General features: G+C 46.6%; 3 protein-coding genes across 5 annotated transcripts in view; 2 read left to right on the forward strand and 1 right to left on the reverse strand.

Moving 5' to 3' along the window:
- FAM76A (family with sequence similarity 76 member A) overlaps nucleotides 1-23,980 on the forward strand; it is a 70,951-nt gene extending 46,971 nt beyond the window's left edge. The window contains exon 8 of the mRNA XM_042440848.1: nucleotides 23,739-23,980. Within this exon, the coding sequence (XP_042296782.1) occupies nucleotides 23,739-23,786 (48 nt within the window). The 3' untranslated portion in view covers nucleotides 23,787-23,980. The remainder of the gene's footprint in view (nucleotides 1-23,738) is intronic.
- Nucleotides 1-27,460, reverse strand: part of FGR (FGR proto-oncogene, Src family tyrosine kinase) — a 665,433-nt gene that overhangs the window by 253,383 nt on the left and 384,590 nt on the right. The window lies entirely within an intron of this gene.
- The window catches only part of SESN2 (sestrin 2), a 47,316-nt gene continuing 45,696 nt past the window's right edge, over nucleotides 25,841-27,460 (forward strand). Inside the window, exon 1 of the mRNA XM_042440828.1 lies at nucleotides 25,841-26,116. Within this exon, the coding sequence (XP_042296762.1) occupies nucleotides 26,018-26,116 (99 nt within the window). The 5' untranslated portion in view covers nucleotides 25,841-26,017. The remainder of the gene's footprint in view (nucleotides 26,117-27,460) is intronic.

Here is a 27,460-nt window from a genome sequence, read left to right on the forward strand (position 1 = left end):
TTCAGGCCCGAAGGCGTTGGGCCTGTCCTTTCACTCCCAGGCCAGAAGAGTCCCAGTCCATTGCCTCCTTCTCAAGGACCCCTGTAGCAGCTAAGCGTAGTGTCTTCACACACCCAGGGAAACATATTCAAGTTAGTTGTGTTGACCAAAGCCAAGCACAATAATATCCAAAATCCACAAAAACAGTTCACTATTTGTGGAACAGGAATCTCTATTGTACTTTGCAATATCCACCAACAAGAAGCCAGTATGTGTAGTCGTTTGACTATGATTCTGGAGACCAGGGTTTGAATCTTGGCTTGGCTATGGAAACTCACTGGGTGACTTTGGGCAAAATCAACTCTCTCCACTTAGGGATGGAAACGTGCTGTGAAAACCCCATGATAGGGTCACCATAAGTTGGAAACAATTTGATGGCATGAACAACAGTACGGCCAACAAGGCTACCTCTGAGTAGTGTGTTTCACAAAAATATGAGACCGTTGTGGCTCATCGTTGTGGAAACATGAAACAAACGAAATGCAGGTCCAAAACATGGAGGAAACTTCCACTTTTTCAGTGAGTGCAATAATGCAGCAGTTTTGGGATTACGAAAGCTCTCCATGTAGTAAAAGGCGTCTGTTTTTAAAAATGCTACTGGCCCCTGTTGTTTTTCCAGCCACAGTTTTCGCATAGTGAGATTATTAGCATGATGGCACTTCAGAAAAACACTTCAGCCCCTGGCAATAACAAGAACCTTCCCAAATAGACGGGCTCCTTGTGGAGCCAGTTTTGCAGTGATGAAACATGGTATAAAAATAGCCCTTAGGTGCCGTGTGCCTTTTCCCACCCCTGCTTGCTAATAAGTCAATATGTGGCAGGAGGAGTGTGCTTTGAGCTAGACCACAAACTTCCTCTTTCTTCCTGCCCCAAAACATTTGTGGTGTTCTTTGCCCAGACTGGCTGAACAGCCCCCTTCTGCAGTCAACCTTGTGCTATCATCAACTCCTCACACAACTGCGCACTCATTGGCTTTGTTTTAAAGGCAAAGTGCAAAAGCAGTTACTCTTATTGGCAGACTTTCCCAATGCAGAGCAGAGAGGCTGTTGCTGGGCAGAGAGAAAAGAGAGAGAGAGAGGAGGAGAGGACCTGGATGTTGTTGCAGCTATTTCTGTTTTCTGGACTTTGCTGCACAGAACTTATCAAGCCCACAGACTTGAGATTGCTATTTAGAGCCCTAGTCTGAGATAGAGAGAGATGAATTTATTAGCGCAATTAACAAACAACTTAAAGAGTATGCAAAAGGATCTTGCTGCACCTTTGAGACTAGCTGTGCAAAAAGAGTGGTCACTAAGCTTTTGCAGATTTTCTTTCCCATATTCGTAAGGTGCTACAAGATCCCTTTGCATACCAATTATTCCAGGCTAACACAGCTGTGTCTTTTGTGTAAATATTTTAGAAAAACATTTAGGCTTTTTGTGTGTCTTTTCAGTTGATGAAAACAAAGTAAGCTGTATCTAAGGTTGCAATTTAGGTGGCCAATTTGTGTTGTCAGCACTCTTTCACATTTAATGGATGACAGTTTTAAGGTCTTAATTCTGTGGATCCAGAATTTCTCCCTTACATCCAAATTTTTGAAAAGAGATGGCATTGCATTTCCAACCACAGACAAATCCGAGCGGCTGCAGTTTTCCAAGTAAAATCTCTAGCCACTGGTTGTTTAGCCTGGAAACTTGTGATTCCTGAAGCGGGTAATAGGCCTGTGGTTGTTTATCCCACATTGAAAATATTTAAACACTGAGAGTTTAAAAAGCTTAATTTGTCTTGTAGCCAAGGATCTGATGGGGAATTTTATTATTAGCTCGATATTGCGAGATAGGGCGGCTACAACAGCCCTGCAGGGTCGCCTCCCGTTGTGTATAACCAAGACACTAGGGAATCCAATAAATGGAGCTGAGACAGACTTCTAGAATTAATATCCAATTTATTTATAAGGGGAAAAAAACACATACAATTCACTAACACCCGTCACTCCTCAAGGCTCAGGAAAATCAGGGGTTAGCATTAAATAGGATTTCAGGCATTACTATCTTACTTTAGTAGACTTCTCGGGAGTCTAAATGGAATATGATGGGGATGGCATGAGGCTCAGTCATAGATGACTGGACCAGGAGTCAGGAGCCAGGTCAGGGTTCAAAGGGACAGAGCTTCCCCCTGAAATCCAGACTGGCCCAGTGAACAAGCAAATCTGGGAGTCCTTAAAGGGGCAAATGCCCATTGCTGGCAAGGTGTTTAATTATTTTCTTTAACCTGGATGACTAGGTCTTATTGTCTTTTTAGGCTTAATCTGCTCGGACAACAGTTCGGGGAGGGGTAAGCGCCTCTGGAAGAAACATTGCTCCTCTTGGGCAATATGATAATCCTCATTTGCGACTCCCTAGACCAGGGGTTGGCAACGTCCAGCCCGCGGGCCCGGATGCAGCCCGCGGAGGCCCTTGGAACCGGCCCCCTGGCTCCTCCAGCCAGACCGCCACTGCCGCCGGTTGTGGCTTTTTGGCCGCCACTGGGCACCGCCATTTTTGGGCAAAAAAATGGCGCCGAAATCTCTCGCGACCTCCAGGAAGGTGCGTGAGATTTCGCACGCCATTTTTCTTTTGTTTTTCCACTTAAAATGGCCGGCGCCCAGAGTTCCGGACGGAACGCGGCTGAGCGCTTTACTTGGTCATTCCATGATACTCTCTTTATTTGCGGCACGTTTTATTTTACACTATAGTATTTAAACAGATCTCTCATATCGGCTCGCTCTTACCACCGAACGTGTTTTATGGTCGGCGACTTGTTTTGTATTTCATTTTAGGTTTCTCCTCACTGCAGTTCTCAAGATCTTGTTGTGTTTTCTGCCACGTTTCTCCTGTCCTGTGCCCCTCTTTCTTCTCGTCCTCGTTGTTATCCTTACGGTTTTGTTTGTCTATTTATCTTGGCAGCAGGCCCCTGGAGGCCCATTGCCGTTGCTGGGCCCTCCAGGAGGCTCTGACGGCGGCAGCGGGCCCCTTGGACCCGTTCCCGCGCATGCCCCTGGAGGGCCCCCCCTCCGACGGCGCAGCGGGCACCCTGGGAGGCTGTTTCCCTTCGCTGGGGCCCTCCGGAGGGCTCCCGGCGGCAGCGGGCCCTGGGAGGCCCATTGACTTCGCTGGGGCCTCCAGGAGGGCTCCGCGGCAGCACACGGGCCCCCTGGGAGGCCGTTCCCTCCCTCGCAGGGGCCCTCTATGAGGGCTTCCGATGCGGCAGCGGGCCCCCCGGGAGCCCTGTCCCTTGCCTTCGCTGGCCCTCCAGGAGGCTCCGACAGCAGCAGCGGGCCCCTGGGATGCCCTTTGCCTTTGTTGGACCTCCAGGGGCTCCAATGGCGCCAGCTGGGCCCCTGGGAGGCGCGTTGCCCGTCCGCGGGCCCTCCAGGAGGGCTTCCGTCGCGGCAGCGGGCCCCTGGAGGCCATTGCCACGCTTGGCCCTCAGGAGGGCTCCTGCGACTCAGTTGGCTCCTGGAGGCCCGTTCCCTTCTGGGGTCTCCAGGGGTTCCGGGGCGGCAGCCAGCCCCTGGGTGGCCAGTTTGCCGTCGCTGGGGCCCCCACAGGGCTCTGGCGACGGCAGCGGCCTCTGGTTCCAGGGCCCCAAAAGGAGGTGCCTGCCCCTGGGGGTGGAAGCTCCACCCCAGGGTGGAAGCTCCCCCCCAGGTGTGGAACCCGCCCCTGGGGTGGAAGCTCCGCCCCTGGAGGGTGGAAGCTCGCCCCCGGAGGTTGAGTCTCCACCCCCAGCACAGGCCCCCGCCCCCTCAGTTTTTCGGGACAGCAACCCGGCCCCCTGCTCAAAAGGTGCCTACCCCTCCCTAGACTATCTAAATGACATGCTTATGCCTAGGTGGGTGTGTACATGTCCCCGTCCCCTCGCTTTGCTCTAATGTGGCGGACAGGTAACAGAGTTCCACTAAGGGTCATAGGGCTATCATTTACCAAATTATATGGAGCAGCATGGGTAAAACTTAGTACAGTGGTGCCCTCAGTTACAATTTAATTGTCCGTGGCACCGTTCGTAACCCAAGCCTTCGCAAGCCGAATGCCATCTGCGGGGAAAAGCCGCGATTCCGTGCGAAAAAGCCGGAAAAAGCACCAAAAGTTTTTTCGTAACCCGAAAAAACATTCGTAACCCGGAACAATGTTTTCCTATGGGATTTTTTCGTATCCCGAAAATTTCGTAACCTGGGTATTTCGTATCCCGAGGTACCACTGTACTTGGATTTCTTATCTTTTTAAAATACCAATGGAAGTATTTTTTCCATTAGTAATGAAATAAAATGTTCTACAGTGGTTACAGTATTCAAATAGAACATGGATGGCCCAAACCCACTGGATGACCTTGGGCAAGTCACAATCTCTCAGGCTTAGAGGATGGCAATGGGAAACTCCCCATTTGAACAAATCCCTCTGAGAAAGCTTCATTATAGGGTCACCATAGGGTTGCCGTAAGTTGGGAATGACTTGAAGGCACACAACACCTGGCTGAATGAGACTACATCTGGGAGCCCAAGTGGACCACAAGTTGAACATGAGTCAACAGTGCGATGTGGCAGCTAAAAAGGCCAATGTGATTTTAGGCTGCATCAATAGAAGTATAGTCTCTAGATCAAGGAAAGGGATAATGCCACTCTATTCTACTCTGTCCAGTTCTGGACAATTAAATTAAAAAAGGATGTTGAGAAACTGGAGCATGTCCAAAGGAGGGCAACTAAAATGGTGAAGGATTGGAAACCATGAAGCCCTATGAGCCTGGTGAAGAGAAGCTTAAGAAGTGATATGATAGTCTTGTTTAAATATTTGAAGGGATGTCGTATTGAGGAGGGAGCAAGCTTGTTTCCTGCTGCTACAGAGACTAGAACATGGAACAATGGATGCAAGCTCCAGGAACAGAGATTCCACCTCAAATTAGGAGTAATGACAGTAAGGGCTGTTCAATAGTGGAACACACTCCCTCGGAAAATGATGGGGTCTCCCTCCTTGGAAGTCTTTAAGCAGATGCTGGAGGGCCATCTGTCAGGGATGCTTTAATTGAGAGCTCCTGCATGGGAGAATGGGCTTCGACTGCATGGCCCTTGTGGTCTCTTCCATCTCTATGATTCTATGAACAACAACAACCTAAATGCCTTAAAGGCACCAGACCTTGTCTGGACTTGGAAGCTAAGCAGGGTCAGCCCAGTTAGTACTTCGATTGGAGACCACCAATGAATACCAGGTGCTGTAGGCTATATTTCAGAGGAAGGAACTGTCAAACCACCTTTGAGTATTCCTTGCCTAAGAAAAACCTATGACAATCCCTCCATCTTTGCATCACCAACACCAAGCCTGTTAGAAGCCCAGGGATAAGGCTGAGGACTGGATAGCAGGAGAAAGTCCTGTTTGCCAATTACAGCTAGCCCTTTATATCTGCCTACAATTCTCTTGGAATTGTTCAGCCCTCCACATCTTGTTCAAGTGTAACTCCTAGCAGCCAATACTAAGGAATGCTGGGAGTTCCACTCCACAACTGCTTGAGGGCTTCACTGTTCCTACCCCTGAACTGCACACATAAATCCAGTTGTGCCATCCTCAAATAGAGCAGACCCACTGAATCCACAGTCATATAAGCACCATTGATTTCACAGGGCTACTCCAATTTGAACTAATAATGTGTTTTTTTAAAAAATTATACAGTGGGCTCTTGGTATCTGCTGGGGTAGGATCCTCTGTCGATACCCAAATCAATGGGTGCTCAAGTCCCATTAAACACAAAGGCATAGTGAAATGGTGTCCCCTATTTAAAATGGCAAAAACAAGGTTAGCTTGGGGGATTTAAATTATTGTTGAATATTTTCAAGCCATGGATGATTGGATAAAATATCTGTGGATACAGAGGGCTGATTGTAATTGTCCCGTTTTAACAGCTTTTATTTGTTCACCACCTCAGGCCCTTTCTGGGCTGGGAGGCAACATAGAAATGTCTTAAATAAATAAATGGGTTTAGGACTTTGGTAGCAGATGTTGTTATTGCCAGGTATACCTAGATTCTTAAATAAGATTTAAATAAAATGAGAGTCTGTGTTTTATTACAAGCTAATGACTCATCAGCTATCAACCACAAAGGAGGAGAGAACCTTTGGGATATATATATTAGTTGTTTACAAGGCAGTTATGAGTTGCTAATATGATAGTGTTCTAAAGAAGCCAAACAATGCTGTTCAGGCATTTCTAACAGGATTAGAACATTGTGAGTACTTTTAAGGCACTCAAGGGTATGTGTATGTGCCTTCAAGTCAGCTGTTGACTTATGGCAACCCCATACATTTCATAGGGCTTTCTTAGGCAAGGAATCCTCAGAGGTGGTTTTATTCCAGTTCCTTCCTCTGAAATATAGGTTACAGCAGTTGGTATTCATTGGCAGTCTCCAAGTACTAGCCAGGGCTAACCCTGCTTTGTTTCCAAGAACAGATAGGATCTGTTGCTTTTAGGGTATGTAGATTGTTTGTTTGTTTGTTTGTTGTTGTGTGACTTCAAGTCATTTCCAACATGCCTAGACTAGCATCTTCACCCCATGGTGGGAGAAAATTGTCACTTGGGATTCGGTAAGGTCTCACCAAAGAACAGGAGGAAGGCAGAGAAATTTCTTGTTGCTGTTGCTGTAGTTTTAAGAGAGAGCTTGGGCTGCACACTGCAGAATTAATGCACTTTGACACCACTTTAACTGTCATGGTTCAATGCTTTGTACAGATTTGTAGTTTGTTGGCAGCACCAGAGCTCTTTGACAGAGAAGGTTAAACTTACATATCTGTAGTGTAGCACAGCAATAATTCCATAGCATTGAACCATGACAGCTAAAGCCATGTCAACCTGCATTATTTCTGCAGTGTAGATGCAATCCTAGTCTACTTTCTTAGATGTGTGGAGTGAATTGCATAGAATTCCATATTGCCTTTGGGTAATGAGGTAGGAATGGAGACTGACCATATCTGAGGTTGCTCTCACTCGAGGGTGCGCCTCAAAGGTCCATACTATTATTGGAGAATATTCAGCTTTTCAGTGCTGGAAATGAACCCATTGCAGGTAGTGTGTGACTAAATGTATAGATCTAAACTAGAAAGTAAGTCCTATTGAATTTGATGGGATTTACTTCTGAGTAGTGCAAGAACAATGAAAGGACAGAAGGACAGGAGGGTGTTTGTATACACAGCTTTTTCTCTTTCTGCTCTGCTGATGTGCTTGAACATTTCATCAGACTGATGAAATAGCTTCTAAAGTTACACAAGCTCTGTCTTTTAGTGTATTAGGAATGCAGTGGAATTACTTAATTCTTGACTATGGGGACTTGTAAAACCCTAGACCTGCTGGTTTCTGACAATGGAAAAAGAAAGGTGTGAGGTGTGATATCTGTAGTTGCTTTCTTGGCATCTGTACTAAACCAGAATTCTCAGGATTGGTGTATGTTTGTGTGAATGGAGGAGGAGGAGGGAACCTAAGTGGAAAAGAAGAGGTATAAAATCATAGTGTAGCCCAGCCTGGGTAAGGTTAATATTTGAAAAAGAAGACAAGGCTCTTGTACCTTTAGTAGGGATGCCATATCCTGCCTGGGGGCGGGACTTTCCCGCTTTTTGGCGGGTTGGGAACGTCCCGTCCCGCTTTTGGCCCGTTGTTGCCGCGGCCGCCACAGCAGCAACCACAGCCACTCTGCAGCTGTAGCTACTGATATGGCTGCTGCCGCGGCTGCCAACACAGCCCTCGCGCGTGCGCGTGCACCCAGCCACCAGCCTGGCCCTTGTATGCGCGCAGAGGTGCGGAGGCATCGCGGCGCAGCCTTTGCACGCGCCGCCGGGCCCCTGCCGGCGCTTCTTCATTGTGCCCTCTTTCGGCTGCCTTGCGCGCTCTTGCGCAGCCGTGCGCAGGGCTGAGCAGGAGCTCTTCCTGTTCAGGCTGCCTGGCCAATGGCCGGACAGCCTGCCCCTGCTGCAGAAGCCTGCCCCAGCTCCAGTCTTCCCCATTGGCCAGCCAGCCTGAGGAGGAGGAGCTTCCTCTCTTTCGAGCCTCACGCAGGCCCAAGGCTGGAGCCTGGAGAGGGCTTTGCAGGCAAATTGCTTCCTCATTTTTCCTCCTGTTCCTCTTTCCCTCCTCCTCCTCTTCTTCTTTTTCTTCCCCTCTTTCTCTTCCCCCTCCTTTTCCTCCTATTTTTCTTCCCCTCTTTCTCTTCCTCTTTTCTCTCCTCTTCCTCCTATTTTTCTTCCCCTCTTTCTCTTCCTCTTTCCTCTCCTCTTTCTCCTATTTTTCTTCCCCTCTTTCTCTTCCTCTTTCCCCTCCTCCTCCTCCTCCTCTTATTTTTCTTCCCCTGTTCCTCCTCCTCCTCTTCTTTTTATCTTTTTTCCTATTCTTCTTCTTTCATCTCCTTTTCTTCTTTCCCTTCTTTTTTCTCCTCCTCCCCCCCTCCTCTCATGAAGCCGCTGGGTGAGATCATCTGGAGACATGGGGTGGGGTGTTATCACTACGCTGATGACACCCAAATATATTTCTCTATGTCTCGGACTGAAGCAGTAACTAAGGATGGCATCTCTCCTCTGAATGCCTGTCTTAGGGCAGTAATGGACTGGATGAGGGAAAACCAACTCAAGCTGAATCCAGGTAAGACGCAGGTACTTGCTATAGGAACCCCGAATCCAGGAATGGAGTTGTGTCAGCCAGTTCTGGATGGGGTCACACTTCCCCTGAAGGATTCTGTTCACAGCTTGGGGGTGCTCCTTGACTCGTCGCTCCAACTGACAGCTCAGGTGGATGCAACAGTCAAGAGCGCCTGCTATCAGCTCCGTCTGATATGCCAACTGCACCCCTTTCTGGAGCCGAGGGACCTGGAAACAGTAGTACATGCACTGGTACCCTCTCGATTGGACTTCTGTAATGTACTTGGGGCTACCCTTGTGCCAAGTTCGAAAACTTCAGTTGGTACAAAATATGGCAGCCAGATTGATCACAGGAACTTCTAGGAATGACCATATAACACCGGTCTTGAAGTCCCTGCACTGGCTGCCTATTATTTTCCGGGCAAAGTACAAGGTGTTGGTGATCACCTTTAAAGCCCTACATGGCTTGGGCCCAGAGTACTTGAGGGAATGCCTTCTTCCCTATTGTCCGCCCCACACACTAAGGTCCTCTGGAAGAAATCTACTACAGCCAAAAAAATCTAGATTAACATCAGTTTCCCAGAGGGCCTTCTCTACTACTGCTCCTAAACTATGGAACGACCTGACAGAGGAGATCCGTCACATTTCCACTGTGACAGCTTTTAAGAAAGCACTCAAGATGGATCTCTTCCGGCAGGCCTTTCCAACAATATCCCCAGATATAGAGATATTGTCCCCTCATTTGTCTATTCTTCCCCGTCTATGTTTCTGCCTTTTTAAATGCTTTTAATGTTTTTAATGTTTTTTATACTATTTATACTATTTAATTCTGTTTTAGTACTGGGTATGGGGGGGTAGGTCTAGGGTTTGATTTTTAACTTCATTGTAATTGATGTATTTTATTGTTGTAACCCACCCGGATTCTTCGTGATTGGGCAGGCTATAAATAAATCATTATTATTATTATTATATTGTTGTTGTTGTTGTGTGCCCAACTCCTTTCTGACTTATGGCAACCCTGCCTCTAGCCAACCTTTCTCTAACTCCCTTAATTAAACCCCCTTCTATCCTCTTTTACTTCCCCTCTCCTTCTCCTCTTTTTATCTTTTTTCCTATTTTTCTTCTTTCTCCTCCTTTTCTTCTTTCTCCTTCCTTTCTTTTTTCTCTTCCTCCCCACTTCTGCCTCTGCTGCTGCTGCTGCTGCTGCTGTTGTTGTTGTTGTGTGCCCAACTCCCTCCTTGGCCAGAGCTGCATTTTCTAACAAGAGGGAAGCCGGGACTTGTGGGAGCCATGGGGGGAGGCACCAGGCAAAAGGCAAAAGGGAGCCCAGGAGGGAGGGAGGGACGGGAGTGGCTCCATCACGCCGCATCCACACTGGAGAAATAACCCAGTTTGGCTGGCAATGCTTTAAATCTTTTCTGACTCAAGGCTATGGAATTCTGGGAGCTGGAGCATGTCAGAATTTCTGGCTTATGGCAACCCTGTGGAAGAGGCCACTTTTGAGAAATTCCAGCAGATCAGGGAGTGACTGCTAGAAAAGGCCATAACTGGTCTATCTAGCCCCCTTTGTCTAACCCCCTTATTTAACCCCCCTTCTATCTAACCCTTTATTTACCCCCCTCTCTCTAAGCCCTCCCCCTCCAAGAGAATGCCTGCTCTGTTTCAAATGCTAAGCGTACTTGTGAGTGGGACATGTAGTTTGCCAGCACAAGAGAATGCTTTTGGTTCAGTGCTAATGTTCTGTGGACTTTTATTTCCAATGAATGATATCTAATCCAGATTGGTGTATTTTTTGTGCTTTTAATGCTAACAAGTCTGCTTGTTTTGACAATGATAATGATGATGATCATATTGATATCAGTCAGCTTCTGAGGCATGCGCACACTGTTTCTGAAGCTGAGATAGTGTGACTTTCCATAGTGCATTTTGGTGCTTTGAATGCTAACAAGCTTGCCTTGCTTGGACAATGATAGCGATGATGATGACTACAGTGGTGATATTGATATCAGCAAGCCTCTGTGGCATGGCCAATGTAAGTTGCTCTGAGTTTTACAAACTCATGCGCAGTGAAGAAAAACCAAAGTCCCTTGACCAACTACACACTTCTGAGAAGTACACTTGGTGCAAGAACTGTGAAACCACCTTGACATGTTCAATATGCATAGCCATGTTAAACCATGTTAAGTGTTAAACCCAAGGGGTTTGGTTATGGAATAAGCCTCTGAAATATGCAAGAGGCCATGTTAAATAAAGCCATGTGAAATGCCCAAATGTGCTGTTGTGTGTGTTTTGGAATGGAGGGGGGGTGGTTTGGCCAGAAAGGGAAGAACATTTCTGCCATCTGTCTAGGAATAATGCCCAAATGTCCTCCATTTTGATCATGCCTAAGAAACATGCATTTATATTAACATTTTTTAAAAATCATCAATTTTTTCGTGTGTCCTCCATTTTAAAAAATGTGTCCTCCATTTGAAAATGTTGTCCTACATTTGTCCCGGTTTGGAGGTCCTGACTTATGGCAACCCTAACCTTTAGTAACAGTAGAGAAATTATTTTTCTCCAGATGCAGCTTCTCATGCAATGTCACTTATAAAAATTTCCACAGCCACAACTCACTATGCAAGGAAAATCCCATGAATAAAAAGTAGTGCTATGATTCCTCTTTATTCACGGAATAATTATGGGATATTTGCGACATCGTATGATAATCTTTGCCAAATCTCACAAGATTAACAGGAGCATCCTGCTGTGCTCCCGTCTTTTTTCCCAGTGTGATAAACACATAAGAAAAAGTTCCATTAAACTCAGTGGGGTTTATCTCTGCGTAGATATGCTTAGAATTGCACTGTTTGCATGTGTTGGAGGGGATGTGTGTAACCTCCATTTCACAGTCAAAACACACTGGTACATGTGTGGAGAAACAACAAAAGCAGAGGACAAAGGGGGAAAGTGGGAGGAGGAGAAAGAAGCTGGGAAAGAGGCTGGATGGCCATCTGTTAGGAATGCTTTGACAGTGTCTTCCTGCATGGCAGCATGGCCCTTGGGGGTCTCTTCCAACTCTATGACTCTATGATTCTATTTTAAAAGCAGCTGAAAATGTGGCTTGACAGAGGTTTAATCAGGACTATCCTTGCCAAACTGAGACAGTTGGAGGTATGGATGTGTCACAATTCAGAGGAAGAGTGCATTTGCAACCAAGGACCAAATTCCAGCTAAAGCTATCTTAAGGAGGCAAGGCCATAAAGGATCCTGTCCAGTTCACCAGATGACATTGGGAAAAATGGATTATCTTCTTAGTCAATATCAAACAGCTTCTGAGCAGAACTAGGGACCTTACAAGACAGGAGAGATATGAGGAAGCCTTAACTCTTTAAACCTCTCCCTGGAGAACGTGATCCTGGTCACAATGATCTTTGCCTTAATCACCTCCTTAAAAACTACAAGGTGCTGACCTGGGGCTAACTCAAACAGCCCTCAGAAAGTTGCAAAATGGGCTGGCCAGGTTGCTTTGTGGAGTGTATTTTCTTAACCACACAACACCCACAGATTTCTAGGAACTACATTGTCTTCTAGTTCAATGGTGCTTTGATAGTTCATGCTGATGGTTCATATGTGTAAACTCTAAACCTTGGGCGAACAACTTCCAGGTGTCCAGAGAGGTTATTTTAATGTCATTGACACCTGTTTTGTAAAACCTCCTTCCTCGGTATAAGGGAAAATGTTAAAGCAAAACAAGATGAAGCTTGGGATCATCTTGTTCTGAAAATCAAAACCAGCACTTTGCTTTAGATCTTCTAAGTTATATTGCTTTAGATGCTCCAAAGTTATATTGTAAGCTGTTTGGAGTCCCATTCGGGAGAAAAGCAGAATATAAATCAAATAAATAAAAGGTGAATTGATAGTCTTGAAAGCTTCCAAGAGATGTATTTCACTTTTTTATTATTTGGGGGCTAAAAAAAAAAGTGGTCCATTATTCTGAGGCCACAAAACCAGCCTCTGCTTCACTTTACGCATCATGACGTTTAATAGTTCTTAATATAAGCACAGTTATCTACCCTTAAAAAGCCATTTTTTTAAAGCAACCCTCCGTAACAAGTAGATAGTCCCACAGATTCTTATTTACCATGGCTAATCTTACCTCTGAGAGGTAGCATATTTGTAGTGGTGTGGGTGTTGGGTGTTCTTCCAGAAACAGCATTCTCCCCCCCCTTTTTTTTTCCCACAGGGAAAGATCCCAGGTACACAAAAACAGGTCTGGGGGCTATAAGCATTCCATGTAGCTTACATCCCTGCCCTGGCCGAAATGCTTAGAGACCAGGACAAAATATCTGAGATTTCCTCTTCTGGTATGAGCCTACCAATAGCAGATGATAAGTCTGGAAACCCTACTTTGGAAACCTGTTCAGGTGGCTGTGCCATACTTACAGAGCCCCCTCCTATCAGAGATTAGACTGGCTTGACCTTTGTTTAATTGTAGACAATCTGTTAAAACCTCTTTGTTTCACTTAGCCTTTCCATTATTTTAAATGCAATTAAAGCCCCCTTTTCTGTTTTCAGAGATTATTATCCTTTATCTACTACTGCTACAGACTTAAAAGATTGCCACCAATTGTTGGGACACTCGGATAAATAAACAATGACTTCTTTTTTGCTGCTTCTGATGTGCCTTTTTCAGCACTGCTTATCTTGAAGGACAAATGTATGATTCAGGATAAGTGCTGTAGGCCTTCAAGAAACAAATGTTGCTCGAAGAGGGTAATGTTGCTACTAAATACCAGAAAGGTACCAAATCTTATTTGATTTTAGAAGCTAAATTAGGTCTGTTCTGGGTAGTACCTGGATGGGAGACCACCAATGACTACCAAGTACTGTAGGCTATATTTCAAAGGAAGGAACTGGCAAAACCACCTCTGAGTATTCCTTACCTAAGAAAACCCTATTAAATGTATGGGGTTGCCATCAGTTGGCAGGCAACTTATAGAATCATAGAATCATAGAGTTGGAAGAGACCACACGATGCACAATGTTGACCCTGCCCCTCCTTTATTGTTCCACAGCCCTTGTTATTTTCTTCACTCATCTCAGAAAATGAATGGAACGAGACATCTATCTTGTTGGCTTCTCAAAAAATATTTCTGCCCTTGTTATAATCATGCCAGTTAAATATGGACCATCACACAGCATGCAGGACTTTGTCACCTTAAATTCTTCCACAGTTAAATATGGGAAGACAAGACTATGAACTCTGAATGTTTCAAGTGGTCACACATAGCCTTCATTGTAGTATCCTACAGAGCAAAGCGAGACTCCTCTCTTATGCTTACATAGATGTAGGGTTGGACCTACCATTAGGCAGCACTGCCTTAGGCTGCAGATGTTGGTAGGATAAATCTCTTATGTGTCATGTGCCACACCCATCCACATTTTTTTTAAACTAGGCTTGCTAGGTGTAGTGAAGGATATTATTCTATCACCATTGCTGAAGAAGGTTTGTCAACTTTTTGTACTTGGAATGGGAAGGGTTCACATTACGCCCTTTCCCTCAGGCACTAAAATGGCTTGGGGCTGCAAGCAAGTCCCATTGTGTTTCTATTTGTCCTCAAGGTTATGAGATTTAACTGAAAAAGACAAATAAAGGGGTCCTTGAACAGATCAAGCCTGAACTCTCCCTGGAAGCCAAGATGATGAACCTGAGGCTAACAGTATGAATCAGAGAAAATGACAGAACCCCATTAGTGGTCACATAAGGCTCCCAACTGGGACCACTCAGGCGCATCATCAATGAACTACAACCCATTCGGGACAATAATGCCACTCTTTCAAGGCCTCTTGGTGGCAGACCTGTACTCTTAGTTTTTTGTGGGTTTTCAGGCTATGTGTCCCTGTTCTAAAAGAGTTTATTCCTGATGTTTTGCCAGCATCTATGGCTGGCATCTTCAGAGAAGGCATCTTTCTCTGAAGATGCCAGCCACAGATGCTGGCAAATCATCAGGAATAAACTCTTCTGGAACATGGCCACATAGCCCGAAAACCCCACAAAAAACTATGGATGCCAACCATGAAAGCCTTCGACTTCACATCAGACCTGTGCTCACTTACAGACAGACGCCAAACCTCAACCAGGTACTCACCTACAGGACGACACATGACAAACCAAGATGCCAACTCTGCCCATACATTTGTCCAGGCAATGTCATCACGAGACAATGGCATCACCCACCATATGGGGGGGGGGCTTCATGTGTTCATCCTCCAATGTGATTTATACCATACTCATCAATGCCCATCAGCACTGTACATTGGGCAAACAGGCCAGTCCCCTGCGCCTGAGGATAAATGGACATACCAGTAAATCAGACATTAGGAATGGGAATACATAAACACCGGTGGCAAAACATTTCCATCTCCCCAGGCTTTTCATCTCAGACATCAGAACAGCAGTCATTGAACAAAAGAACTAAAAAGGTAGACTGGAAAGAGAAACAGCAGAACTCGAATTCATCCACAAACTACAGTCCCTCAGCAACGGACTGAACAAAAACAAAGGTTTCCTGACACACTAGCACTTCAACACCATCTGACCCCATCTTCATGGGGTTGGCCTATGTTCTTCTATTCCCCTCACCACAGGCTAGTCCCATTGCAAAACTGGATCTGCCACTTCATCTCCATGCACAAAGACCCGTTTCCTATGCCTTTGTGCACTAATGAATGTCGTTAAAATTGGACTTGCAACTTCATTTCCATACACAAAGGATTTGTAATTCGTATTGACATCCTCACAAACCAATGACATATATATGTCTGTCCCTGGCTTCCACTCCACCAAATGCATCTCAGGAAGTAGACTGAAGTCTACAAAAGCTCATGCTGCCCATTTCTTTCTTTCAATCTCAAAGATGCTACTAAATCTCTCCACCTCACAACAGTTATGCACCTGAGGAAGTAGACTGAAGTCTAGGAAAGCTCATGCTGCCAATTTCTTTCTTTCAGTTAGTCTCAAAGGTGCTACAAGATCCCTTGGCATAATGATTCTAACAGACTAATACAGCTAAATCTTTGAATTCTACCAGTATGAAACATGCCGCTACATGAAAGGATTCACAAAAATTCTGGCATATTATTGCATGAGCAGGCAATGTCAGAATGATAGACCATTCTTTAAAAGCAGTAATTCAAAATAATGTATGGGGGGGAATATTTTGTAAACACGTATAGCTGTATAGAATCGTAGAATCACAGAATTGTAGAGTTAGAAGAGACCACAAGGGCCATCCAGTCCAAATCAAAGCATCACTGACAGATGGCCATCCAACCTCTGGTTAAAGACCTCCAAGGAAGGAGACTCTATCACCCTCTGAGGGAGTGCATTCCACTGTAGAACAGCCCTTACTGTCAGGAAGTTCCTCCTAATGTTGAGGTGGAATCTCTTTTCCTGAGCTTGCATCCATTATTTCTGTTCCTGTCTCTGGAGCAGCAAAAACAAGCTTGCTCCCTCCTCAATATGACTTCCTTTCAAATATTAAACAGGCTATCATATCACCTCTTAACCTTCCTCTCCAGGCTAAACATCCCAGCTCCCTGAGTCGTTCCTCATAGGGCATGATTCCAGACTTTCACCATTTTAGTCACCCTCCTTTGGACACGCTCCAGTTTCTCAATTCTTTCTGAATTGTGACGCCCAGAACTGGACACAAATTCCAGTGGGGCCTGACCAAAGCAGAATACAATGGCATATTACTTCTCTTGATCTAGACACTATACTTCTATTGATGCAGCCTAAAAAGCATTGGCCTGTTAGCTGCACATCACACTGGTTGACTCATGTTCAACTTGTGGTCTACTTGGACTCCTAGATCCCTTTCCATGTAGTTTCATTCAGCTAGATGTCCCCCATCCTATATCTGTGCATTTTATTTTTCTGCCCTAATGCAGTACCACATTTCTTCTCCATGTGAATTCAGTTTGTTAGCGTTGGCCCAGCTTTCTATGTCATTTCAGGTCATTTTGAATGTTGACCTGTCCTCTGAAGTATTAGCTATTCCTCCTAATTTGGAGTTATCTGCAAATTTGATAAATTGCCCCCAATCCTGTCATCCAGGTCATTGATAAAGATTTTGAATAGCACTGGGCCCCGGAGAGAGCCCTCTGGGACCCCACTGGTCACTTCTCTCCAGGATGAAAAGGAGCCATTGTAAGGACCTTCTGGGTTTGTCCCCGTCAACCAATCAAATCCATGTAACAGTTGCCTTGTCTAGCCCACCTGTTACAAGCTGTTTGCAAGAATGTCATGGGAAACTTTGTCAAAGGCCTTACTGAAATCAAGATAACACTACATCCACGCATTCCCCCTCCTACCAGCTTGTAAACAACCTCCATATCCCCATCCATATTTTCTCCAAATTTCTGCTTCCCAGAATGGCCAGAAGTTACCCTTGAACAGGTTAAAAAAATATGTCCAAACATCTATAATAAAGCTCCAGGGAAGACATGATGCTCATGGATATTAATGTAAAACAGATTATTGGGCACTTGTTTGGCCAGGTTATTTACATATATAAATAAATCAGGACTATTCCCCAAGGATGGAGATCAAGTATCATCGCCCCCATACATAAAAAGAAGGGAGATTAAAAAAAATCCTGCCAATTACAGGCCAATTACTCGTTGAATATCTCCTCCAAACTGTATGTGTACCCTATTGGAATGCATAGAAGATTGGTCTGAGAGATACAATATCTGAAGTCAAGCTGGTTTTCAAAAGGGAAATCTACTATTGATGGTTGTGTATTAAATTTTTTGATCTGTAAATACACCCAAAACATGAAGCAAAGCTTTATGTTGCTTCATTGACCTAAAGTCAGCTTTTGACTCAATTCCTAGGGATCTGTTGTGGCAAAGCTAGAGAGGCAGATATTGACCCCCGCTTATTATATCTAATTAGGGCCTTATATACTATAACACCTCAATACAGGTTAAAGTTGATTTGGAGGCCATCTTTTCCCCAAAATAACTATACGGGTGTCAAACAGGGCTGTATTTTAGCATGCTTTTTTATTTAATTGTTATATTAATAATATTGTGAAGGTGTTAGAAGGTTTACAGTATGCCCCAGTTACATTCTGGATCAAAACCTTTCTCTGTAATAAAATAATAATAATAAGAAGAAAATAAATAAAATAAGGTTTTTTATAGACCGCTATTCCGCAATGATCATAGCGGTGTCAATAAAAATTGCAATACAATACAAAAAATGGCAAGGCCTCTCTCCCCCCTCAAGATGGTGTTCGGAGGAGGGCACTTATTGCCACCAGGCCTCGTCTCTCCCCCTCAAGATGGTGTTCGGGGGAGGGCTCTAGTCTTTCCAGCCAGGCCTCACTCTCCCCCTCAAGATGGTGGTCGGGGGAGGGGCTCTTATCTTTCCCAGGCCAGGCCATCTCTCCCCCTCAAGATGGTGGTTCGAGGGTGGAGGGCGTTTCTTTCCAGGCCAGGCCTCGTCGCTCCCCCCTCAAGAGTGGTCAGGGGGGAGGGCTCTTAGTCTTTCCAGGCCAGCCAGCGTCTCTGCCCCCTCAAGAGGTGTCGGGGGAGGGCTCTAGTCCTTCCAGGCCAGGCCTCGGCTCTCTCCCCCATCAAGATGGTGGTGGGGGGAGGGCTCTTAGTCTTCCAGCCAGGCCTCGGCTCTCCCCCTCAAGATGTGGTCGGGTGGAGGGCTCTTAGTCTTTCCAGCCAGGCCTCGTCTCTCCCCCTCAGATGGTGGTCGGAGGGAGGGCTCTAGTCTTTCCAGGCCAGTGCCCGCGTTCTCCCCCTCAAGAGGGTGGTGTCGGGGGAGGGCTCTTAGTCTTCCAGGCCAGCCGGCTCCTCCCCCCAAGATGGTGGTCGGAGGAGGGCTTCGGTGTCTTTCCAGGGCCAGCCTCGTATCTCCCCTCAAGATGTGGTCGGGGGGAGGGCTCTTAGTCTTTCAAGGCCAGGCCTCGTCTCCCCCCTCAAGTGGGTGGTCGGGGGGAGGGCTCTTAGTCTTTCAGGCCAGGCTCTCTCCTCCTGTACTCTCCACCTCAAGATGGTGGTTCGGGAGAGGCTCTGTAGTCCTTTCCAGGCCAGGATCATCTCTCCCCTCAAGATGGTGGTCGGGGGGGAGGGCTCTTGTCTTTCCAGCCAGGCCTTTCGTCTCCCCCCCTCAGAATGTTGGCAAAGGGGGGAGGGCTCTTAGGCGTTCCCAGGCAACAGCCCCTCGTCTCTCCGCCCTCAGATGGTGTTCGGGAGGAGGGCTCTTATCTTGCCAGGCCAGCCATCGTCTCTCTCCCCTCCCCCTCAAGATGGTGGTCAGGGGGGAGGGCTCTTAGTCTTTCCAGGCAAGCCTCGTCTCGCACCCCCTCAGAAATGGTGGGTGGTCGGGGGAGGGCTCTTGTCTTTTCAGCCGGCCCCGTCTCTGTCCCCCTCAAGAGGGTGTCGGTGGGAGGGCTCTTAAGATCTTGCCAGGACCAGCTCGTCTCTCCCCCTCAAGAGGGTGGTCGGGGGGAGGGCTCTTAGTCTGTTCCAGGCCAGGCTCGGTCTATCCCCCTCAATGGTGGGGCAGGGGGGAGCTCTTAGTATTTTCCATGCCAGGCCTCGTCTCTCCCCCTCAAGATGGTGGTCCGGGGGGAGGCTATTATCTTTCCCAGGCCAGGCCCTCGTCTCTCCCTCCCCCTCAAAATGTGGGTCCGGGGGAGGGCTCATGAGTCTTTCAGCAGGACTCGGCTCTCCCCCTCAAGAGGTGGTCGGGGGGAGGGCCTCTTAGTCCTTTCCAGGCCAGGCCTCGTCCGCTCGTCTCTCCCCTCTCCCCCTCAAGATGGTGGGTCGGGGGGAGGGCTTCTTAGTCTTGCCAGGCCAGGCCTCGTCTCTCCCCCCCTCAAGATGGTGGTTCTGGGGGTAGGGCTCTGTCTTTCCAGACCAGGCCCTCCGCCTCTCCCCCTCAAGATGGTGGTCGGGGGGAGGGCTCTAGAACTTGCCATGCCGGCCTCAGCCCTCCCCCTCAGATGGTTGTCGGGGGGGAGGGCACTTAAGACTTGCCAGGCCAGGCCTCGTCTCCCCCCACCCACCCCTTCCCCCTCAAGATGGTGGTCGGGGGGAGGTCGTCTTAGTCTTTTCCAGCCAGGCCTCGTCTCTCCTCCCCCCCCTCAAATGGGGTGGTCGGGGGGAGGCGCTTAGTCTTTCCAGGCCATACTCGGCTCTTCCCCCTCAGATGGTGGGCCGGGAGGGCTCTTAGTCTTTCCAGGCAAGCCGCGTCTCTCCCCCCTCAATAGGTGTTCGGGGAGGGCTCTTAGAGTCTTTCCACAGGCCAGCCTTTCTCTCCCCCTCAGATGGTGGTCGGGGGGAGGCTCTTAGTCCCTTTCCCAGCCAGCCTCGTCTCTCCCCCTCAAGATGGTGGTCGTGGGGGAGGGCTCTTAGTCTTTCCATGCCGAGGCCTCGCCTCTCCCCCTCAAGATGGTGGTCGAGGGGGAGGCTCTTAGTCTTTCCCAAGGGGCCAGGCCTCGCCTCTCCCCCTCAGAGATGTGGTCGGGGGGAGGGCTCTTAGACGTGCCAGGGCCAGGCCTCGCCTGCTCCTCCCCTCAAGATGGTTGTCGGGGGGAGGGCGCTTAAGACTTGCCAGGCCAGCATAGCCTCTCCCCCTCAGATGGTGGTCGGGGGGATGGCTCTTAGTCTTTCCAGGCAATGCCGTCGTCTCATCCCCTCAATATGGTGGTCGGGGGGATGGGCTCTTAGTCTGTCCAGGCCAGGCCTATCGTCTCCTCCCCCTCAAGATTGTGGTCGGGGGGGGGCTACTTAGTCGTTCCTTCCAGGCCAGCCTCTTCTCTCCCCTCCAAATTGTGGTCGGGAGAGGGCTCTTATCTTTCCAGGCCAGGCCTCGTCCTCTCCCCCTCAAGATGGGTGGGCCGGGGGAGGGCTCTTATCTTTCCAGGCCAGGCCTCGCTCTCCCCCGCAAGATGGTGGCGGGGTGAGGGCTCTTAGTCTTTCCAGCCAGCCTCGTCTCTCCCCTCAAGATGGGGGTCGGGGGAGGCTCTTTATCTTTCCAGGCCATGAATCGGCGCTCCCCCTCAATGGGGGCGGGGGGAGGGCTCCGTAGATCTTTCCAGCCAGGCCTCGTCTCTCTCTCCCCCTCAAGATGGGGTGGTCGGGGGGGCTCTTAGTCGTTCAGGCCAGGCCTCGTCCTCGTCTCTCCCCCCTCAAGATGGTGGTCGGTAGGGAGGCTCTTAGTCTTTCCAGCCAGGCCTCGTCTCGCCCCCGCAGTGGTGTCGGGGGAGGGCTCTTAGTTTTTTTTTTTCCAGGCCAGGCATCGTCCTCCCCCTCAAGATGGTGGTCGGGGGGAGGCTCTTATCTTTCCCCATGCCGGCCGCATCTCGCCCCTCAAATGGTGGCCGGGGGGAGGGCTCTTATCTTTCCAGGCCAGGGCCTCGCTCTCCCCTCCCCCGCGAGATGGTGGTCAGGGGGGAGGGCTCTTAGTCTTTCCCCAGGCCGGCCTCGGCTCTCCCCTCGATGGTGGTCCGGGGGGAGGGCTCTTAGTCTTTCCAGCCAGGCCTCGTCTCTCCCTCAAGATGTGGTCCGGAGGTAGTGCTCTATGTCAATCAAGTCCCCGCAAGTGTTAATGTTAAGTGTTAATGTAGGCTGACGATATACTCGCTTATCCAAACCCGGTGGGTTGAAAACGTTTGCTTGCACAGATTTTCAATCAGACTGTTAAAAAAAATGTCTGACAGTAAATTATAATAAAAACTCCTTTGGTGTGTTTTGGTATGGGGCGCCCCAAAGTTACACTCGTGGCATTAGTTAACATGTAATAAAACAAGTTAAATCCTTTAAATATCTGGGAATTTTCTTTTCTGAATCAGCCTCCTGGAAACAACATATGACAAACATTAAAATCCAAGCTCATAGTTTGGTTAAAGCAACCTTGAGCTTTGCTGTTAATAAGGGAGGCAACTTAGTAAACCCTGCTCTAGTGGTCTTTAAAGCTAAAACTCTGGCACAAATCCTTTATGGGGCAGAGATCTGGGGCACACCTAAGGTCCCAGGTCTGGAAGTGCCTCAGAACTATTTTTAAGGGCATTACTAGGACTTCCTAGGGACACACTGACTGCTATGATTCGTCTCGAAACCTCTGTCCCAACTTTAGAAAGCCAAATAGATAAAAAGATCTTGTGTTATTGGTTTAAGATCCAAGAAATGCCAACCTCTAGATTACCAAAAAATGTATTTTGGAACTTAATAATGGACTACCTGTTAATAATTGGGTTCATGGGGCAGCCCAATTAATTACTAAGTATGGGCTTTCAATGAGCAAACTGGCAGGATTAGATTATCCGGCAAGGAAGGTAAAAATAAATAATACAATATTAGAAGTTACTACCCTTGCAGATTTACATACTGTTCATGAATCCCCATGTGCCCCTTTATATTATAGTGTCAGACAATTCTGTGATCACCCAGATTATTTCAACAACCTCACTTTTGCCCAGTTGTGTCAAGCCTTCACAGAACTGAGACTTAACATGTTTGATTCAGCTGAAAGAGATGGTAGGCTTTAAAAAGTTCCGAAAAATGAATGGAGATGTATTGTTGGCTGCCCCTATTCAGAGGATTTGGTACATTACTTAACCTGTTGCCCTTTGTATAAAGATCCTAAAAGAGCATTTTATTTTACCTTTAATCAATAATAAAATCTTTTCGAACTCTCAAGAAAAAGTACTTTACCTCCTTATGGACACAGATAAATATGTGACCTGGCGTGTAGCACTGTTTTCTCTGGCTAAAATGACTAGAGAGAAATACATAGCAGAGATTGCTGTTCCCTGTAATGGGGATAACTTGATCTAAAAGGGCCCAACTGTGAATCTTAACATATTCATGTTATCCAAGTTATCCACAATTGTTAATGTTAAACTTTTGCTATTTGGAACAATCTGTTGTATACTATTTTTATGGAAATTTTATGTGTATTGTAATATTACTTTGATTTTTGCAATGGCCATTGGCCAAAAGCAATAAAGAGAGAGTATCAATATGAATCAGTCTCTTGTAGCACTTTTGAGACTCACTGAAAGAAAGAAGTTGACACCATGAGCTTTGGTAGACTTAATAATAATAACAATAATAATAATAATAATAATAATAATAATAATAATAATAATAATAATTTATAACACCCTTTCTACCAAAGGGTAGAATACGCTACACCAGAACATATACAATATACAATAAAAACACAAATGCATGTGAAGAAGTAGACTTAAGTCTAGGAAAGCACATGCTGCCAGCTTCTTTCAGTTCATCTCAAAGGTGCTACAAGATCTCTCTACGTACTGATTCTATAGACTGACATGGCACTCTCTTGGAAATGTTATTCTTTCGTTATTCTACCACTTTGGCCATGTCATGAGAAGGCACCACTAATTGGAAAAGACAACAATTCTAGGAAATAGCTTTTTGTGGGTTTTCCTGATGTTTCACCAGCATCTGTGGCTGGCATCTTTCTCTGAAGATGTCAGCCACAGATGCTGGTGAAACATCAGGAATAAACTCTTCTAGAACATGGCCACTAGCCCGAAAACCTGCCTGTAAACCTATGGATACCGGCCATGAAAGCCTTTGACTTCATAATTCTAGGAAAAGTAGAAGGTAGAAGAAAGAGAGGAAGACCATAAGCCAGATGGAGGGGGGTCACAGCCATGAATTTGCAGGATTTAAGCAGAGCAATGGAAATAGAGAGTCTTGGAGATGTCTCATCCACAGGATCACCATGAATGAAGATCTACTCAAGGGCAGCTAATAACAAGATAGCTTTTCTACATTCTGGGAATGGTAGTTGTTGTTGTGTACCTTCAAGTTGTTTCCGACTTATGGCAACCCTAAGACAAACCTATCATGGGGTTTGGCAAGTTTCTTCAGATGTTTTTTTTGCCATTGCCATCCACTGAGGCTGAGAGAGTGTGACTTGTCCAAGGTCATCCATTGGGTTTCATGGCTGAGCGGGGAACCAAACCCTGGTCTCCAGAGTAGTAGCCCAACACTCAGACTCCAAAATAAATTTCTCCCTCTCTTCCAGGAAAGGTACCCAGATGTCCTCACTGCAAAGGAGGAGAAGGCACCATAAAATGTATTTGAAGAGATAAAGGAAACTAAGTCTCATGGGCTGTTGATGGTCCACGAACTTTATTATCTTAAAAAGCCCAACAAGTTTCGGTCTTATCACAAATTGGGCAATCTTCAGGACTATTGTAAAATGAATAAAAGTACATTTATTGTAGTTGTGGTATGAGACAACCCATAAACCATCTCTTAAAAACATAATTTCTTAAAAATCAAGTATCATGTATTAGCCATACTATCGTATGCATACATATTTCCAGAAAGTTCAGGAGTTGCAGGCTGCGTTCTCAACAAAGAGGAAACTGAGTACAGTATTAGAAGGAAGGGACTAGGACTACCAACGGGTTCATCTTTATGGATTTTTCAAGTAACATCGTCAAAGAGAACCTATACGAAGATACATGATGCAACCTGTCCATAAAGTTACTCAGCTCTGCTCTATCCAGCTGATGCAAAAGTAGACAAGGTGCCACAAAATGTTGGACATTCAAGAAAAAATGGAGCTAAAAAAGCTCACACAGAGAGACACACACGAGTTTTTTAGCTTATATATATATATATATATATATATATATATATATATATATATATATACATACATATATATATTTCAAGAAAAATGGAAGCCATTACAAAATAAAAGCTAAACACTTATATATATATATATATATATATATTCAAGAAAAATTGAGGATATTACAAAATAAAATCTGAAAACTCATATATACATGTTTTTAGCTTTTATTTTGTGTGTGTGTGTGTGTGTGTATATATATATATATATATGAAAATAGAAACCATTACAAAGTAAAAGCTAAACACTCATATATATGCACACGCACATGAGTGTCTTCAGCTTTTATTTTGTGTATTCTTCTTGGCTTTACTTCGTGAACGAAGATTCAGGAAGGACTCATCTGTGCTTTCTACAAGTGTGTTGATGACGTTGGATGTATCCTTCCAGCCTGTGCAATGGATTTTTCTGGTGGAGCGCAGCATGCATGGAACTGGCCTCACCCTTTAAACCAGAGGTTCGTCTGCTGAGGCCTTGGCAAGCATGGATGGTGGCAGCGAGGTCCTCGGGTCGTAGGTTTGATTAGCGTTTCCTTCTCTTAGATGGTTGACCTTACAGTGTTAGACGAGCACCATCTGCTCGGGTTTGGGATTAGAGTTTTCCTTCTCCTAGGATGGTTGCCATAAGGCTAGAGAGCCCATCCTGCCCTTTGGCGCTCTTGGTCAGACCCTTCGGTTGTGACCTGTCTGGCATGGGAGGCCCTACTGGTGGCTATTATACCACCGCCAGCATAGCTCACAACTTCATTAGGGTACGCAAGCCTCTCCCCCACACAGTCAGAGCATAGCTGGAGGGGAATAGGAGGCCGGAAGATGACAGTAAAGGAGGGAGGGGACTCTTCCTTCAGGCTAGCCCTGGTGGAGCTGGGCCTGCCTGATCACTCCCTCTCAGGCTGGAAGATGACAGTTAGGGAGGGGACACTTCCTTCAGGCTAGCCCTGGTGGAGCTGGGCCTGCCTGATCACTCCCTCTCAGGCATATATATATGATATATATGATATCAAGGAAAAACTGAAGGCCAATTGACAAATAAAAGCTAATATAGTATACTACAGACACACACGCGCGCATGCACACACACATACATATATATGACTGTCTGCAGCTTTTGTTTTGTAATGGCTTCCATTTTTCTTGATATTCCTGCTTCTCTATCATGCTCAAAATGGAGGACATTTGAAATTCCTCCTGGGGGACAGAAAGCAAGGACAGAAAAGTTCCTGGAAAAGGAGCACCCCTGTGTTCATCCTGCATGGACATAAACCACCAAGTAGGTGGGAAGGAACTACACCTCCCAGTACCCTTTGCTTGTTTTCCTTGCTCCTTATTGGTTGGCAGAAAACCGACCAATGAAGACCTTGGGGTGGAGATAAGCCCCGCCCCCTCAAGAGGATTGGTAGCAACAACGCCGCTGAGGGCAATTAGTTTGGCAGTAGAGATTGAGAAGGGGGCGTGGCCTCGGTTAAAACCACCATGTTCCTACGCCTGGACTCAGTTGCACGAAGGTGGGCTGACAGAGTGGTTGCTTGGTTAGCCTTGGGTTGTATATAGAGGGAGCGGTGTCGCGGGGGCACGCTTCCCCAGCGCCCCCGAGAGTCCTCCACTTCGATTCCGAGTCACAAAGGTTCCCACTGTGTTTGTTTTTGTGGCTCCATCCACACAATGTTGGTGGCAGAACCCGAGAGCGGCGGGGGAGACCCAGCCGGGGTCCAGGGCTATTTGCCCCGACAGAGTTGCGCCGGGACTCTGAGGAGGAAAAAGGTAACTTGAGTGGGAGTCTCAAGAGTCCACACTGCAGAGATAACCCACTTTGAGACCGTTTTAACTGCTATGGCTCAAGGCTAGGGAGTCCTGGGGATTGTAGTTTATGGTGGCACCAGACAGAGAAAGGGTCAATGTCTCACAAACACTACAGTTCCCAGGAGTCCCTAGCACTGAGCCAGGGCATTTAAAGTAGTCTCAAACTGGATTATTTCTGCAGTGTGTTTTGGACCTAGAGTTGAGCCTAAAAAGGACTTTGTTTTGTGTCAGGTTTTAATTATGGTTTTCACTTGGGTTCGTTGTTGTTGTGTGACCCTCTCCTAGGGGTTTCTTGGCAAGTTTCGTCAGAGGGAGGTTTGCCATTGTCAAGGCAAGAGATGTGGCTGAGAGAGTGTGACTTGCCCAAGGCCAACCAGTGAGTTTTTAAGCTGGAGTGGGGAATCGAGCCCTGATAGCCAGAGTGGTCTACTTGGACTCCTAGATCCCTTTCACATGTAGTCTTGTTCAGCCATGTGTCCCCCATCCTATATCTGTGCATTTCATTTTTCCTCCCTAAGTGCAGTACATTACATTTCTCTGTGTTGAATTTCATTTTGTTAGCTTTGGCCCAGTTTTCTAGTCTGTTCAGGTCATTTTGAATCTTGATCCTGTCCTTTGGGGTATTAGCTACTCCTCCTAATTTGGTGTCATCTGCAAATTTGATAAGTATGCCCCCAATTTTCCCCCCTAGTCATTGATAAAGATGTTGAACAGTACTGGGCCCAGGACAGAGCCCTGTGGGACCCCACTGGTCACTTCTCTCCAGGATGAAAAGGAGCCATTGTTGAGCACCCTTTGGGTTCGTTCGGTCAACCATTTACAAATCCACGTAACAGTTGTCTTGTCTAGCCCACATTTTACAAGCTTGTTTGCAAGAATGTCATGGGGAACTCTGTCAAAGGCCTTACTGAAATCATGATATACAGTACTATTTTCCCAGCAGAGAAGGGTGCCGAGCATCCTGATGTTGGGTAGCTCCGCCTGCAAAGGCTCCTGGAGGCAGGACAAAAATTCAAACAGAGGCCCGGGGCCCGGCCCCGCCTCCATGGGCAGAGCGACCCCCAGAGACCTCAGTCTTCTTCCTGCCTAGCTCCTGGTAGGACACATCATCTCAGCTTCTCCGAAGATCTTTCATTGGCTCCCCCAGACTTGGCCTGGCTTATACCTTACTTCTGCTTTCTCTCCCCCTTTTCTCTTTTTAAAAAAAAAATCAAAAAAAATCCCCTTCCTTCTTCCTTTCCCTCCTTTCCGCTCTGCCTTTATCTTTCCCCCATGGCCAGCGAGGAAGAGGCCAGGCCAGCGGGC

This window comes from Sceloporus undulatus, chromosome 9, assembly GCF_019175285.1.
Source record: "Sceloporus undulatus isolate JIND9_A2432 ecotype Alabama chromosome 9, SceUnd_v1.1, whole genome shotgun sequence".
Classification (NCBI taxonomy): Eukaryota; Metazoa; Chordata; class Lepidosauria; order Squamata; family Phrynosomatidae; genus Sceloporus; species Sceloporus undulatus.